Source organism: Ranitomeya variabilis, chromosome 3 (genome assembly GCF_051348905.1).
Source record: "Ranitomeya variabilis isolate aRanVar5 chromosome 3, aRanVar5.hap1, whole genome shotgun sequence".
NCBI classification, from domain to species: Eukaryota; Metazoa; Chordata; class Amphibia; order Anura; family Dendrobatidae; genus Ranitomeya; species Ranitomeya variabilis.
In genome coordinates this window covers 215,308,197-215,324,556 of record NC_135234.1, presented here as the reverse complement: position 1 = coordinate 215,324,556, position 16,360 = coordinate 215,308,197, and the positions used below count along the sequence as shown (strand labels likewise).

General features: G+C 50.6%; 1 protein-coding gene across 2 annotated transcripts in view; it reads right to left on the bottom strand.

Moving 5' to 3' along the window:
- Positions 1-6,501, bottom strand: part of DYRK3 (dual specificity tyrosine phosphorylation regulated kinase 3) — a 35,643-nt gene extending 29,142 nt beyond the window's left edge. Inside the window, exon 1 of one of the 2 annotated variants that reach the window (XM_077295165.1) lies at positions 6,073-6,501. In XM_077295165.1, the coding sequence (XP_077151280.1) occupies positions 6,073-6,115 (43 nt within the window). In that variant the 5' untranslated portion in view covers positions 6,116-6,501. The remainder of the gene's footprint in view (positions 1-6,072) is intronic. The other variant, XM_077295166.1, reaches the window with a different exon arrangement.
- Between the last annotated feature and the right edge of the window lie 9,859 nt (positions 6,502-16,360).

Genomic DNA, 16,360 nt, shown 5'->3' with positions numbered 1-16,360 from the left:
AATGGCTTTCTCTTAGGGATTACAGGAGCGCTTGGTGGAACGTGTGCTCCTGTGTATATGGTAGAGCCGGCCGAGACGGCGGTCATCTGAACGAACAGCCATTTAATCTGCATGGGACTCGGAGCCTAGCGTTTCTGAGGATCACAGGGTACAGAGATTCATGGGAGACTTTTCCACCTAAAGGGGCCAATAACTAATGACAGAAAACAATACTCCAATGAAAATTCAAAACAAATCTGCTAAAGAAATGACCAAAACCTTACCGAATTTCCCTGCTAAAAGTCAATGGCGTTTTCAATACCCTCCACATGTACTGACATTTGCTGTGGATTTCCAGTGAGGGGTGGGCTTTATTCTGGAGACTACAGGAGTCAGTTCCATCTCTCTAGGAGGCCCAATAACTAGATCTCTAAGAATGTTCAGATGACAGATTTTCCCCAAGCTACCTGTCTACTGGTGCTCGCCCAGCCCTCACGTGGCCTCGCTCACCCTCTATTCACACCTAAATTACCCCGGAGGCGCACAGATATCCTGTCAGCCTGTGACCGAGACTGCAATAATCCCGGAAATGAAGGCAGCTCCTCTCTACATTCCTATTGTAGAGTCCACTGTCCGATGACCTCATTCCCATCAACACAATAGACACAAATGTCAAACGGATCATCTAAACATCCTACACGCGGAAGAAAGAAAAGTTACCGGCTATAATCTAAACTAATGAAGGTTAGACAACATTCCTGTCAGCAGTGTCACACGAGCCGAAACCAACATCCTCAAAACTCGAAGGAAAACAAACAGGCACCGTTAGCACCCGCTTCTAGGTCCTGACTAGAGGAGCAAGGCTTCTAATATGCTCTGTAACGCAAAGTGCCCTGAGTGGAGAGACGTCTATCATGCTCTACTTTAATAAATGGAGGAACAAAAAGAACAAAAAGTTGTGTGTATATATATATATATATATATATATATATATATATATGGTATATATATCTGTGGCCATGTGTGATGTGTCTGGTGTGTGCGAGAGTGTGTGAATATATATGTATATACACACAGCCGCACACACACACACACACACACACACACACACACACACACACACACATATATATATATATATATACACATACATACACATATATATATACATACATACATACATATACATACAGGTCCTTCTCAAAAAATTAGCATATAGTGTTAAATTTCATTATTTACCATAATGTAATGATTACAATTAAACTTTCATATACTATAGATTCATTATCCACCAACTGAAATTTGTCAGGTCTTTTATTGTTTTAATACTGATGATTTTGGCATACAACTCCTGATAACCCAAAAAACCTGTCTCAATAAATTAGCATATCAAGAAAAGGTTCTCTAAATGACCTATTACCCTAATCTTCTGAATCAACTAATTAACTCTAAACACATGCAAAAGATACCTGAGGCTTTTAAAAACTCCCTGCATGGTTCATTACTCAAAACCCCCATCATGGGTAAGACTAGCGACCTGACAGATGTCAAGAAGGCCATCATTGACACCCTCAAGCAAGAGGGTAAGACCCAGAAAGAAATTTCTCAACAAATAGGCTGTTCCCAGAGTGCTGTATCAAGGCACCTCAATGGTAAGTCTGTTGGAAGGAAACAATGTGGCAGAAAACGCTGTACAACGAGAAGAGGTGACCGGAACCTGAGGAAGCAGTGGACTGAGTCTGGTGTGGAAACATCCAGAGCCACCGTGCACAGGCGTGTGCAGGAAATGGGCTACAGGTGCCGCATTCCCCAGGTAAAGCCACTTTTGAACCATAAACAGCGGCAGAAGCGCCTGACCTGGGCTACAGAGAAGCAGCACTGGACTGTTGCTAAGTGGTCCCAAGTACTTTTTTCTGATGAAAGCAAATTTTGCATGTCATTCGGAAATCAAGGTGCCAGAGTCTGGAGGAAGACTGGGGAGAAGGAAATGCCAAAATGCCTGAAGTCCAGTGTCAAGTACCCACAGTCAGTGATGGTGTGGGGTGCCATGTCAGCTGCTGGTGTTGGTCCACTGTGTTTCATCAAGGGCAGGGTCAATGCAGCTAGCTATCAGGAGATTTTGGAGCACTTCATGCTTCCATCGGCTGAAATGCTTTATGGAGATGAAGATTTCATTTTTCAGCACGACCTGGCACCTGCTCACAGTGCCAAAACCACTGGTAAATGGTTTACTGACCATGGTATTACTGTGCTCAATTGGCCTGCCAACTCTCCTGACCTGAACCCCATAGAGAATCTGTGGGATATTGTGAAGAGAGAGTTGAGAGACGCAAGACCCAACACTCTGGATGAGCTTAAGGCCGCTATTGAAGCATCCTGGGCCTCCATAACATCTCAGCAGTGTCACAGGCTGATTGCCTCCATGCCACGCCGCATTGAAGCAGTCATTTCTGCCAAAGGATTCCCGACCAAGTATTGAGTGCATAACTGAACATTATTATTTAATGGTTTTTTTGTTTGGTATTAAAAAACACTTTTATTTGATTGGTCGGGTGAAATATGCTAATTTATTGAGACAGGTTTTTTGGGTTATCAGGAGTTGTATGCCAAAATCATCAGTATTAAAACAATAAAAGACCTGACAAATTTCAGTTGGTGGATAATGAATCTATAGTATATGAAAGTTTAATTGTAATCATTACATTATGGTAAATAATGAAATTTAACACTATATGCTAATTTTTTGAGAAGGACCTATACATACATACATACATACATACATACATACATATATATATATATACACACACACACACACACATATAGGTATACACATACATACACTGTCCTAAGTAATTGTGCAAGACTTTTTTGTTAAATGCATGTTCTTGGCTAGAAATTCATTTCATAATTGGGATTCATTGAACATCTTCCACTTCCTCTGTGGTACACTATGGCTGGCTGCAGAATGAGTCATCTGAATAGCAGTCAGTGAGCTCATTCCAATAGTGTGATGGGAGAGTTTATAACTCTTATCTGAATTTTTTAAGCTGATTTTTTCACCACAGACTTCATCAAAGTTGAATGTGCTGGAAACAAAGAGCCTGTAAAAGTGGCAAAATATTTTATGAAATCCAATTACAAAAATTATTTTTAGCCCAAAATACATATATCAAAACAATTGTCCCAAAAAGAGGTCAATCCCTTCAATGTTTTTATTTTTTAACACCTTCCTAGCCCTGAAACTAATCCACTAAAAGTAGCCAAAATCCAAAACTTTGGGGAAATTTGTGATGGATTGGATTAATAACCGATCACTTTGGTCATCCTGAAAAACCACATGTAATTAGACATAGCTGCGGTGAGACCGATCTAAGACAAGTGTCAGTCATGAAACCGATCCATCGCTGCATGGCAGCCTCCGGCAATGACAGGCACGTGACGCAGAGGTGAGAGGAGCTTTCCCCGAAACACATATGGCTGAACAGAATTAACCCCTAACAGAGGAGGATAAAACAAGGATTCCGATTTGCAGAAAATCTTCTTTACTTCTATAGGAAATGCTCTTGAGGTGTAAAGCTTGTTACTTTAAGGAAGAGATGTGAGCGCAGAGGAATAAGAAGTGGCCAAGTGCTCGTTCCTCGGCACATTGAATTCTCACGCAGGCAGGACACCGGTGTGACAGGAGGCAGACAATGCTATACATTATGCACTAGAGTGCAGAGCACTGTCAGCGCCAGCAGTGCATGCAAAGAATGGAGTGTGTATACAGGATAACACGGAGGAGCAGGTACCACCAGACCAAGCCCACACTAAACCCGGCACGCTCTGAACGGTACTTGGAGACACGACACACGACTAGGTGACGGAAACAGAGCGTCTGAGGGAAGAGGATAAAGGCAGATTAGTATAAGTCCTTGTTGACCTGGCACTATAAACTGGTAAATGGCAACCAGCGGGCAAACTTCACTGGAAGTACAGGTCAGGGTACAATTGGATGCCAAGTATGAAGACAGCTGATGCGTCAATATCCAAACCTCAAGGTTCGAAAGTCGGAAAGTGTGTCCACGTATTGCAAAACTACCTGGTAGCCTACAGCACAAGTCACCGGGCCATTATTCTCCAGGAGGGGCACTGCCAGGCACAAGACAAGGGACCATTCATTATTACATTTACACTTTTTTTATTTACTTTTTGGCATTTTTTTTTGTCATTTGCTCTTTATTCTTTTTTTCATTTGCGCCTTTTTTAATGTCCATTTTATAGGTATTTGCCTTTTTTTTACGTTTTTGTCAGTCGCTACGCAATTCATCAATTGTGACTTTTTAAAAAGTGTCACAACATTTTGGAGGAAATGTTCTCTAGGACCTCTCAACCCACAACCACCCGGTGTGATTTGATGCACAGTACTTGTATATTGGCCAAAAAGACGTAACAACACAGACATTTTGCCGTGTTTTCGGAGGATGCTTATATTAGGAAAAATCCTAAGAATTCCTACACGCAATCCTATGAAGGTAACATCGGGGTTAATTAAACATCGGCACATGACTCCACATATAAAAATGCAGAATAGTCACAGTCCGTTCTCCTGACTCTCATGGTTGGAGGATGGCACCGGTACCTCTTGGATGGGTCATTTTCAACAAGCCAACACTGGCCTCTGTGCACCAGCTGCTCACCGGCAGACACTCGGCGTCCATGGGCCCTATAAATATGTTCTGCTTAGACCCATTTTTCCGCTTATTAATTCTCACCCGTTCTACATATCACTGACTATTATTCCCCCTTGCTGCCGTATAAGGGAATATTAGGCACATTATCATGGGTAATGCGAAGTATTGGCTGTTATGGACAGAACAGGATTATCCTAATCCTCCATAAAACAAAGGCTTAGCAGCATTACAGCGTTGTAGGCATCAGGCGACTCCACTCGGCAAGCGTTATTAGGACAAGCCCATGTGCTATCACTGAGTCCAGTCAGCCGGGCTACAGGCTGGTCCCCACAGATAAGGCTACGGGGGCTCGTAGGAGAGGCCGTGGGTACAGCGAAGGGCCACATGCACACGCTGCAGGCACACAGTATGGCGAATATATCCAGTAATGATCGTTACAGCTCCAACACGTTCAGATACAATCAACGGAAATGTATGGTATGTTACATAGAATGACAGATGGTGAACACACAGGATGTCCATGCAGATCCAGCAAGGGGCGTTATTAGGGCTCAACGTAGGGTAAATCAGGAACAACTGGGAGCAGATCTACGTGATACCCCATGGATCCGAGCAAAGCTACACAATACCCCATGGATCCGAGCAGATCCAAGCGACAGCTGAGGGATCCGAGCAGATCCAAGCGACAGCTGAGGGATCTGAGCAGATCCAAGCGACAGCTGAGGGATCCGAGCAGATCCAAGCGACAGCTGAGGGATCTGAGCAGATCCAAGCGACAGCTGAGGGATCCGAGCAGATCCAAGCGACAGCTGAGGGATCTGAGCAGATCCAAGCGACAGCTGAGGGATCCGAGCAGATCCAAGCGACAGCTGAGGGATCTGAGCAGATCCAAGCGACAGCTGAGGGATCCGAGCAGATCCAAGCGACAGCTGAGGGATCTGAGCAGATCCAAGCGACAGCTGAGGGATCCGAGCAGATCCAAGCGACAGCTGAGGGATCTGAGCAGATCCAAGCGACAGCTGAGGGATCTGAGCAGATCCAAGCGACAGCTGAGGGATCTGAGCAGATCCAAGCGACAGCTGAGGGATCTGAGCAGATCCAAGCGACAGCTGAGGGATCTGAGCAGATCCAAGCGACAGCTGAGGGATCTGAGCAGATCCAAGCGACAGCTGAGGGATCTGAGCAGATCCAAGCGACAGCTGAGGGATCTGAGCAGATCCAAGCGACAGCTGAGGGATCTGAGCAGATCCAAGCGACAGCTGAGGGATCTGAGCAGATCTATGCGATATCTGAGGGATCTGGCCATTGATCAGATTTCTTTGATGGACTGATGAGAGGAAGTGCTTCTTACACCGGCTTCTCCAATGCCCGAGCAGCCTCTGCAGAGCACGGACCCCACCATGAGACCCCACTGTACCTGCTGTGATGGGGCCCTCGGGCTTCCTTGTCAGGATCATCATGGCTGCCAGCTGGAGGGGAGAGCTGAGGGCTCTGTGCTATCCATCCCCGGGCGCGGCTCCGGCTCATGCGGGACACAGAACAGCCGCTCCGCAGCTCCGGATCTGTACACAAGGAGACTGGCGATCGATTCACAGCCCTAGACTGAGGCCGGGGAGGGCGGAGTCATGGCAGTGGGCGTTTCCAACTAGCAAAATTGATGGGGTCTCGGATTGGAGCTTGTTGTAATGGGGCGGGGCGAGCGGTGTACAGAGTTTCGCCTGCTGTAGTAGCGGAGGGGAAGTTACAGGAAGCGGTGACGTCCGTGGAGGAGCGGATATGGGGCTGCAGCTCCGGGACAGAGGAAGCTGCTCTGCTGCAAAACATGTTCATGGGGGCGGCCGAAACCCCTATGGAAATGCCAGAATGAAGGGGTCGGAATAGTCACGTGCTGATCCCGCCCACTGACCGCACTGTCAATCTGCCCGGTTTAGTTGCTAGGCAGGCTGACGCGTCTCACGGGCAGCAGAGAGGCACGTGATGGGGAGGGAGGGCAGAGGTGATAGGAGGGAGGGCAGAGGTGGCAGGAGGGAGGGCAGAGGTGGCAGGAGGGAGGGCAGAGGTGGCAGGAGGGGGGGCAGAGGTGATGGAGAGGGAGGGCAGAGGTGATGGAGAGGGAGGGCAGAGGTGATGGAGAGGGAGGGAAGAGGTGATAGGAGGGAGGGCAGAGGTGGCAGGAGGGAGGGCAGAGGTGGCAGGAGGGAGGGCAGAGGTGGCAGGAGGGGGGGCAGAGGTGATAGGAGGGAGGGAAGAGGTGATAGGAGGGAGGGCAGAGGTGGCAGGAGGGAGGGCAGAGGTGGCAGGAGGGGGGGCAGAGGTGATGGAGAGGGAGGGCAGAGGTGATGGAGAGGGAGGGAAGAGGTGATAGGAGGGAGGGCAGAGGTGGCAGGAGGGGGGGCAGAGGTGATGGAGAGGGAGGGAAGAGGTGGCAGGAGGGGGGAGGGAAGAATTGGCAGGAGGGGGGAGGGAAGAGGTGGCAGGAGGGGGGAGGGCAGAGGTGGCAGGAGGGGGGGCAGAGGTGGCAGGAGGGGGGGCAGAGGTGATGGAGAGGGGGGGCAGAGGTGGCAGGAGGGGGGGCAGAGGTGATGGAGAGGGAGGGCAGAGGTGATGGAGAGGGAGGGAAGAGGTGGCAGGAGGGGGGAGGGCAGAGGTGATGAGAGGGAGGGCAGAGGTGGCAGGAGGGGGGGCAGAGGTGATGGAGAGGGAGGGAAGAGGTGGCAGGAGGGGGGCAGAGGTGATGGAGAGGGGGGGCAGAGGTGATGGAGAGGGAGGGAAGAGGTGGCAGGAGGGGGGCAGAGGTGGCAGGAGGGGGGAGGGCAGAGGGGGGGAGGGCAGAGGTGATGAGAGGGAGGGCAGAGGTGGCGGGGAGGGAAGAGGTGGCAGGAGGGGGGGCAGAGGTGATGGAGAGGGAGGGCAGAGGTGGCAGGAGGGGGGGCAGAGGTGATGGAGAGGGGGGGAAGAGGTGGCAGGAGGGGGGGTGGCAGGAGGGAGGGCAGAGGTGATGGAGAGGGGGGGCAGAGGTGGCAGGAGGGGGGGCAGAGGTGATGGAGAGGGGGGCAGAGGTGGCAGGAGGGAGGGCAGAGGTGATGGAGAGGGGGGGCAGAGGTGGCAGGAGGGGGGGCAGAGGTGATGGAGAGGGAGGGAAGAGGTGGCAGGAGGGGGGGCAGAGGTGGCAGGAGGGGGGGAGGGCAGAGGTGGCAGGAGGGGGGGAGGGCAGAGGTGATGAGAGGGAGGGCAGAGGTGGCGGGGAGGGAGGGAAGAGGTGGCAGGAGGGGGGGCAGAGGTGATGGAGAGGGAGGGCAGAGGTGGCAGGAGGGGGGGCAGAGGTGATGGAGAGGGGGGGAAGAGGTGGCAGGAGGGGGGGTGGCAGGAGGGAGGGCAGAGGTGATGGAGAGGGGGGGCAGAGGTGATGGAGAGGGGGGGCAGAGGTGGCAGGAGGGAGGGCAGAGGTGATGGAGAGGGAGGGAAGAGGTGGCAGGAGGGGGGGCAGAGGTGATGAGAGGGAGGGCAGAGGTGGTGGGGAGGGAGGGAAGAGGTGGCAGGAGGGGGGGCAGAGGTGATGGAGAGGGGGGGCAGAGGTGATGGAGAGGGAGGGAAGAGGTGGCAGGAGGGGGGGCAGAGGTGGCAGGAGGGGGGAGGGCAGAGGTGGCAGGAGGGGGGGAGGGCAGAGGTGATGAGAGGGAGGGCAGAGGTGGCGGGGAGGGAGGGAAGAGGTGGCAGGAGGGGGGGCAGAGGTGATGGAGAGGGAGGGCAGAGGTGGCAGGAGGGGGGGCAGAGGTGATGGAGAGGGGGGGAAGAGGTGGCAGGAGGGGGGGTGGCAGGAGGGAGGGCAGAGGTGATGGAGAGGGGGGGCAGAGGTGATGGAGAGGGGGGCAGAGGTGGCAGGAGGGGGGGGGGGCAGAGGTGATGGAGAGGGGGGCAGAGGTGGCAGGAGGGGGGCAGAGGTGATGGAGAGGGAGGGCAGAGGTGGCAGGAGGGGGGGCAGAGGTGATGGAGAGGGGGGGCAGAGGTGGCAGGAGGGGGGGCAGAGGTGATGGAGAGGGGGGCAGAGGTGTTGGAGAGGGGGGGCAGAGGTGGCAGGAGGGGGGGCAGAGGTGGCAGGAGGGGGGGCAGAGGTGATGGAGAGGGGGGGCAGAGGTGATGGAGAGGGAGGGAAGAGGTGGCAGGAGGGAGGGAGGGCATAGGTGATGGAGAGGGAGGGAAGAGGTGGCAGGAGGGAGGGAGGGCATAGGTGATGGAGAGGGAGGGAAGTGGTGATGGAGAGGGAGGGCAGAGGTGATGGAGAGGGAGGGCAGAGGTGGCAGGAGGGGGGGCAGAGGTGATGAAGAGGGGGGGCAGAGGTGGCAGGAGGGGGGGCAGAGGTGATGGAGAGGGGGGGCAGAGGTGGCAGGAGGGGGGGCAGAGGTGATGGAGAGGGAGGGCAGAGGTGGCAGGAGGGGGGCAGAGGTGATGGAGAGGGGGGGCAGAGGTGATGGAGAGGGAGGGAAGAGGTGGCAGGAGGGAGGGAGGGCATAGGTGATGGAGAGGGAGGGAAGAGGTGGCAGGAGGGAGGGCATAGGTGATGGAGAGGGAGGGAAGTGGTGATGGAGAGGGAGGGCAGAGGTGATGGAGAGGGAGGGCAAAGGTATAAGAGGGTAGATCAATATAAGTTAACATGAAAGAACCCCAATATTGAGAAGATATAAAATATAACTTTTAATATTAATTTTTAAAAAGGGACAAACAACAAATACGAGCACCACACTAATAAAGTGCTCACTATGTTCACCCTAGAGATGAACCCTGAGCTGTATGTCTGCCTGACTGTGGAGGTTTGCACCCTATAGCAATCCACACGTGAATGGCGCCCCCGCTCACCGACGTCTGACCCTACTGTCCTATTATGCCCTATAGATAAGTGCCAGCTGATACACTTTCATAACATATGAGGACGGTACCCAATAGTATAGGTCAGAAACAAAAGCAGTGCATGTATAAATCAGGTTAGGGAAAAGGGTAAATTACCATGCCTGATAGAAACGATGCATAGAAAAATAAGATAAGTGTAACCCTCTAGTCTGTACCCTGCCTATCCAGCGGAGGTTGGCACCCTACTTGTCAGCTGGCCCTGGGAGACCCTATAATTGATAAAACCCCAATATTAAGTAAACATCCATTTATCTAACCTCCTGATGAGCCGTATGGTGAAATGCGTAGAGGTCACATGACATCTAAATGATAAGTACCCCTCATGACTGCTTTATTGACTCTGCCATTTTAATCTATGGGCTATTCTAATATCTAAGGATCGTAATTAACTATGTTATCTAGTGATGAGCGAGTGTACTCGTTGCCCTGGTGGTCTCTGAGTATTTGTAAGTGCTCGAAGATTTAGTTTTCCTTGCCTCAGCTGCATGATTTACAGCTGATAGCTTGAATATATGTGGGGATTCCCTAGCAACCAGGCAACCCCCACATGTACTCAGGGGCTGGCTAGTAGCCATAAATCCTACAGCTGCATCAACAAAAACTAAATCTCCGAGCAGTTACAAATACTCAGAGACCACCAGAGCGAGCTCGGGAAAATCCGAGCAACGAGTACACTCGCTCATCACTAATGTTATCCTATTGAATTTTAAGCACCCTCTATATCTGTTTACTTAATATTGGGGTTGTTATAGGGTGCCAACCTCCGTTCATGTTCATGGGGGCGGGCGAACACCCTTTGGAAATGCCAGAATGAAGAGGTCGGAATAGTCACGTGCTGATCCCGCCCACTGACCGCACTGTCAATCTGCCCGGTTTATTTGCTAGGCAGGCTGACGCGTCTCACAGGCAGCAGAGAGGCACGTGATGGGGAGGGAGGGTGGAGGTGATGGGGAGGGAGGGTGGAGGTGATGGGGAGGGAGGGTGGAGGTGATGGAGAGGGAAGGCAGCAGTGGCGGGGAGGGAGGGAGGGCAATTGTGGCGGAGGGAAGAGCCGAGGTGGCAGGAGGGACGGCAGAGGTGACGGGGAGGGAGGGTAGAGGCGATGGGGAGGGAGGGCAGAGGTGGCGGGGAGGGTAGAGGTGATGGAGAGGGAGGGTAGAGGTGATGGAGAGGGAGGGTAGAGGTGATGGAGAGGGAGGGCAGAGGTGGCGGGGAGGGAGGGCAATTGTGGCGGAGGGAAGAGCCGAGGTGGCAGGAGGGACGGCAGAGGTGGCTGGGAGGGAGGGTAGAGGTGATGAAGAGGGAGGGCAGAGGTGGCAGGAGGGAGGGCAAAAGTGGCAGGAGGGAGGGTAGAGGCGATGGGGAGGGATGGCAGAGGTGATGGAGAGGGAGGGCAGAGGTGGCAGGAGAGAGGGCAGAAGTGGCAGGAGAGAGGGTAGAGGTGATGGGGAGGGAGGGCAGAGATGGCAGGAGGGAGGGCAGAGGTGGTGGGGAGGGTAGAGGTGATGGAGAGGGAGGGCAAAGGTGGCAGGAGGGAGGGCAGAGGTGGTGGGGAGGGCAAAAGTGGCAGGAGGGAGGGTAGAGGCGATGGGGAGGGATGGCAGAGGTGGCGGGGAGGGAGGGCAGAGGTGATGGAGAGGGAGGGAAGAGGTGATGGAGAGGGAGGGCAGAGGTGGCAGGAGAGAGGGTAGAGGTGATGGGGAGGGAGGGTAGAGGTGATGGGGAGGGATGGCAGGAGGGAGGGCAGAGGTGGTGGGGAGGGTAGAGGTGATGGAGAGGGGGGGCAAAGGTGGCAGGAGGGAGGGCAGAGTTGATGGGTTGGGAGGGCAGAGGTGGCGGGGAGGGAGGGCAGAGTTTATGGGGAGGGAGGGTAGAGGCAATGGGCAGGGAGGGCAGAGGTGGCGGGGAGGGTAGAGTTGATGGAGAGGGAGGGCAGAGGTGGCGGGGAGGGAGGGTAGAGGTGATGGAGAGGGAGGATAGAGGTGATGGAGAGGGAGGGCAGAGGTGGGGGGAGAGCGGGTAGAGGTGGCGGGGAGGGAGGGCAGAGTTTATGGGGAGGGAGGGTAGAGGCAATGGGCAGGGAGGGCAGAGGTGGCGGGGAGGGTAGAGTTGATGGAGAGGGAGGGCAGAGGTGGCGGGGAGGGAGGGTAGAGGTGATGGAGAGGGAGGATAGAGGTGATGGAGAGGGAGGGCAGAGGTGGGGGGAGAGCGGGTAGAGGTGGTGGGGAGGGAGGGCAGAGGTGGTGGGGAGGCCCTGTCTGTCGTCTGCGGTCTGCACTACCATCGGCGGCTCCTCGCCCGGGAACACTGTGTGACAGATGCCTGTACAGGAGTGCGGCCCCAGACCTGCGGTAATAGATCGCATCCCGATACCACATATATCTCAGCATCAGAAAAATAAAGAAACTTTCTGTAACTCTTGTTTATTAACACTCTGCCGTTTTATGCTCTGCAGCTCATATGCTGAATGTGTCTCCATGGTTACACACTATAACTGAAGCCCTTGTGTTCTGATATTTGCTAGGTTACTGTTGTTTTTATTTTTATGTTATGGGCGGCTCAATAATTCACATGAAAATAAGTCACTTTGTAATATATCTCCTCAGATTAAGTTTTCAGAGGCCCTATGGAGCGGAGAGCCAGACAGGACACGGACATTCTGCTGCAAGTTCTCCTGAAATGACAGTTCCAGTTCTCCATAGAACTTTATGAGCACCAACTGTCATCTGTCTCAGTAATGGGAAAGTCTGCAGATCGATTTTACCAATGAAGTGAGACTGACTGATTTTGGTGGGGAAAGAAGCAGATTTATGTGCCAAGATATGGCCCAGTTTCTTATTTTTATACTGATTCATGGCCGCTGACAGCACAGCTTGCTGTTATCAGTAGTTCTACAGAGGAAGGGTAACTACAGGTGTGGAGCCCCCTGTTCAGCGCTGTGATTGATGGTTCCTAGTAGAAGACCTCAGATAGAAGCTGGCAGACGGGCTCGGCTCCTCTAGGAGAGGTGATCCACAGACCTTCCAATAAGCCCATACACCACTGTGTGCATGCTGGAGCATATGCTGAGCACTCCGGCCTCTCAATTTGAGGGGAGGTCTCAGTGCTGAGCAGGTTCCTTTAGCATATAATAAATTATTAACACATTTAATTATGAATTAACAAGGCAGGGGCATATCGGGGGAAGGGGTGTCAGGTGGGGCATTTACAGGGTGAGGGCGACAGCAGCAGCGTGATCAGGTGACATGATCATGTTGCTGACATCATTACTGCACCGCAGAGGAGGCGGAGGATCGGTCGGCGATGAGGTAAGCCCTCCAATGGAGCCGGAGACCCTTTTAAAGGGTCTTAAAGACACTATACACATTAGACTAATATCAGCCGAACCAACCAATATCAATGAGCTTAGTTGATGGTCTGATGTGTATGGGGGCACTAGATGACTAATGGTCGGGATACATGTCTATTATGCATGTTAGATTCTGGATTTCCGATCACATTGTTCTCCCGGAGATAAGCCGCCGGCCGATGTGTCAGCTGGCGGCTTTCTCATAGGGAGCATAGACCGATTGAGCACTCTTGTTGTGTATGGTAGACCAGGCATCGTTTTGAAGACCGCCATCTAATGTGTGTGGCCAGATTAAGTCATGTGGTAAGGTCCTCTGAAGGGCAATCTTGACCTTCACAATGGCTTCCTCACTAGAGTTCTCGTCCTCTTTTTCTCTTAGAGGCTGTTTGCATATTTTAATACTCCATTGATCAGTGATTGTGCCTCTCTCTTCACTTTATTCCTCTACAAGTTCACCCCTTTTCTAACATTTTTACAGAAGATAATTTTTGCTTTGTAGCTGGAATTTCTGTCACACACAACTGTCTTCTGGAACAGGATTCATCAGGACTGCCAAAGACGCCGTGGCCAAGTTTCTTCTGTACAGATTGTTCTAGTCTGCTTCTTCTAAGACAGTATTATTGTAGCTTCTGACATATGCACTTACTGGTTTATGGCCTTCACATTCATCACTTGTCAGGCTTTACTCAATTCGGATACATTTATTCACGTCATATCTTGCAAATATACAATTATGGAAGTTATAAGTTATATGAAGTGACATATATATACTTTTACACTGGTTTTTTTGGTTGGAGGAGAGTATAAAGTCATTTATTCCATGGTTTATTGAATAAAATAGAATAATGGAGCGTATGACTACTTGGAAATTGCAAGTGACTTCAAGATTTTATAAAATTAAAGGAACACACACTATGTCATGCCTGGTTCAAAGTCCAAGGGCAGGATAATGACATTTAAAGAACACCAAAGATAAAAGCCACTGTCTAAGGGCATAACACAATACATCCGTTTTTCATAAAATGTCTCAGAATAATGTTAAAAGTCTCAGAATAAATATTTAGCTCTGCACTGGTCTTCTTTCCACCAGCTACAAAATCTACAGGTGTCCCATCTACCTAGAGGGGGCTTGTATTAAAATTTAAGCTGCATGCCCTAGGGTGGTTTCTCCAGGTGTGGAGTGAAACTAGGGGTTGAGGCACCAATGTTCAGAGGATGGCATACCTTTGAAATAAATGTTTTCCATGATATTCTCCACCAGTTTTCCCCTGAGTTCAGTCGATGAATGGGCCACACCTAGACAGAAGAATAGTGTAGTTGGGAAGGCCAGTTATTTGGTAGCCCTTTGTGTGGAGTCTACCCTTGGGGCAAAAGAAAACTCAAATAGTAATCCTACTGTTTCCTAACATTTAGAGGTTAGATCCACATCAGTGAGAGAGTTTAGCAATGCAGCTAATTGATGGGTGTCATCTGTAAGCTGACTCAGGATAGATGGCAACAGTTTCCTGAGCCCATAGTGAGAAATAAACTTACATCATCAAACTGATAATCTGCCATTAAACTGTCCATAAGCTGTGTGTCATTTCATGTCAAAATGGTGATCCAACTAAGAACCGAGAATGTATAGGCCATGAGTCAATGGGATCTTGCGACAATCAGAAGTCTCTGATTTTTTCATAAAGGAAATCACTACCTTTTCCTTGGGAAAGAAAATAGCCCCTTAGGCTACTTTCACACTTGCGTCGGTACGGCTCCGTCACTAAGCGTCGGCGCAACGTACCGACGCACATTGTGAAAATTCTGCACAACGTGGGCAGCGGATGCAGTTTTTCAATGCATCCGCTGCCCATTCTGAAGTCTGGGGGAGGAGGGGGCGGAGTTCCTGCCGCGCATGCGCGGTAGGAAATGGCAGACGCGACATACAAAAAAAATCACATTGAACGTTTTCATGCTGACGGTCCGCCAAAACACGACGGATCCAGTGCACGACGGACGCGACGTATGTCCATACATCGCGATCCGTCGGCAATACAAGTCTTTGGGCAAAAAACGCATCCTGCGGGCACATTTGCAGGATCCGTTTTTTGCCCAAAACGACAGATTGTGATGGAAGTGTAAAAACGCTAGTGTGAAAGTAGCCTTAGAACAATATATCAGTAAAAAAAATTCCCACGCTAGAGTTCATATGAAGGTATGCCAGCAGGGGGCGCAGCACCGCAAGTCTAGGTAGCTACGTTCCCCTTCTTCCCATTCATTCCCCAGTTTTTACAGGCAGGGGCGGCTGCCTTAGCAGGCTCTTAGCTGTAAAATTATTTAACCCCTTCAGATGGATTTACAGCGTGGGACGTGACTGAGCGCCGGAAAGGTATGGGATATTGTTGTTTTTTTATTTTTCCTTTTTTACAGAACGAGGGTCGTCATTTGGATTAAGAGTATAATAAACTATTAAAACACCATGTGTCTTTATTTCAATAAAATACTTTTTTCCTAATGTGTGTGAGTTTTATTAACCATTTACTACTATTGGATTAATAATAGAGAGGTGTCTTATTGACACCTCTCCATTATTAACCTGGCTTAATGTCACCTTTATTACCCCATATCCCACTGCTACTAGGGGAGTGGGAAGAGAGAGGCTAAGTGCCAGAATAGGCACATCTTACAGATGTGCCTTTTCTGGGGCGGCTGGGGGCAGATGTTTGTAGCCAGGGGGGTCCTATAACCATGGTACCTCCCTAAGCTATTAATATCTGCCCCCAGTCACTGGCTTTCCCACTCTAGTGGAGAAAATTGCGCGGGAGCTAGAGCCCCCAAATTTTGCACACACATACACTACTAACAATAGTAGTGAGGAATATGCAAAAAAAGGGATATGAAATGGTTTACTGTATGTAAACCATGTCTCATATCATGTCGGGTTTGGGAAGGAGATAGCAAAAGCCGGAAACTGAATTGCCGGCTTTTCTGCTATCTAGCGCTGTATGAAATATAAATATCTAATATATAAAGCTGAAAATGTGTGTGTATGTCCGGGATTGGCATCTGCACCGTCGCAGCTACAGCCACAAAATTTTGCACAGTCACACGTCTGGACCCTGAGAGCATCATAGGCTATGTTGTGAGGCGAAATTGTAACCCCGCGCGTTCCAATTCACCAAACAATTTTGCCCCTATCTACATAATGGGGAAAAAGTGAAAGGAAAAGTGTTGGAGGCAAATTGACAGCTGCCAGATGTGAACAAGGGGGACTTAAAGAATGAGAGCGATGGCGCCAAAGAGTATATACCGTACAGTTGCTAAGGTGGGGCCCCGACATGGGATACTCACCACACACGGGGATATGAACACACACACAAAATGCGCCACACACTACCACGTGCTTGAACACATATCACCCTCAGCACACATTTCACCACACATACACCAACCTCGCCACATAAAAGTCGAAACA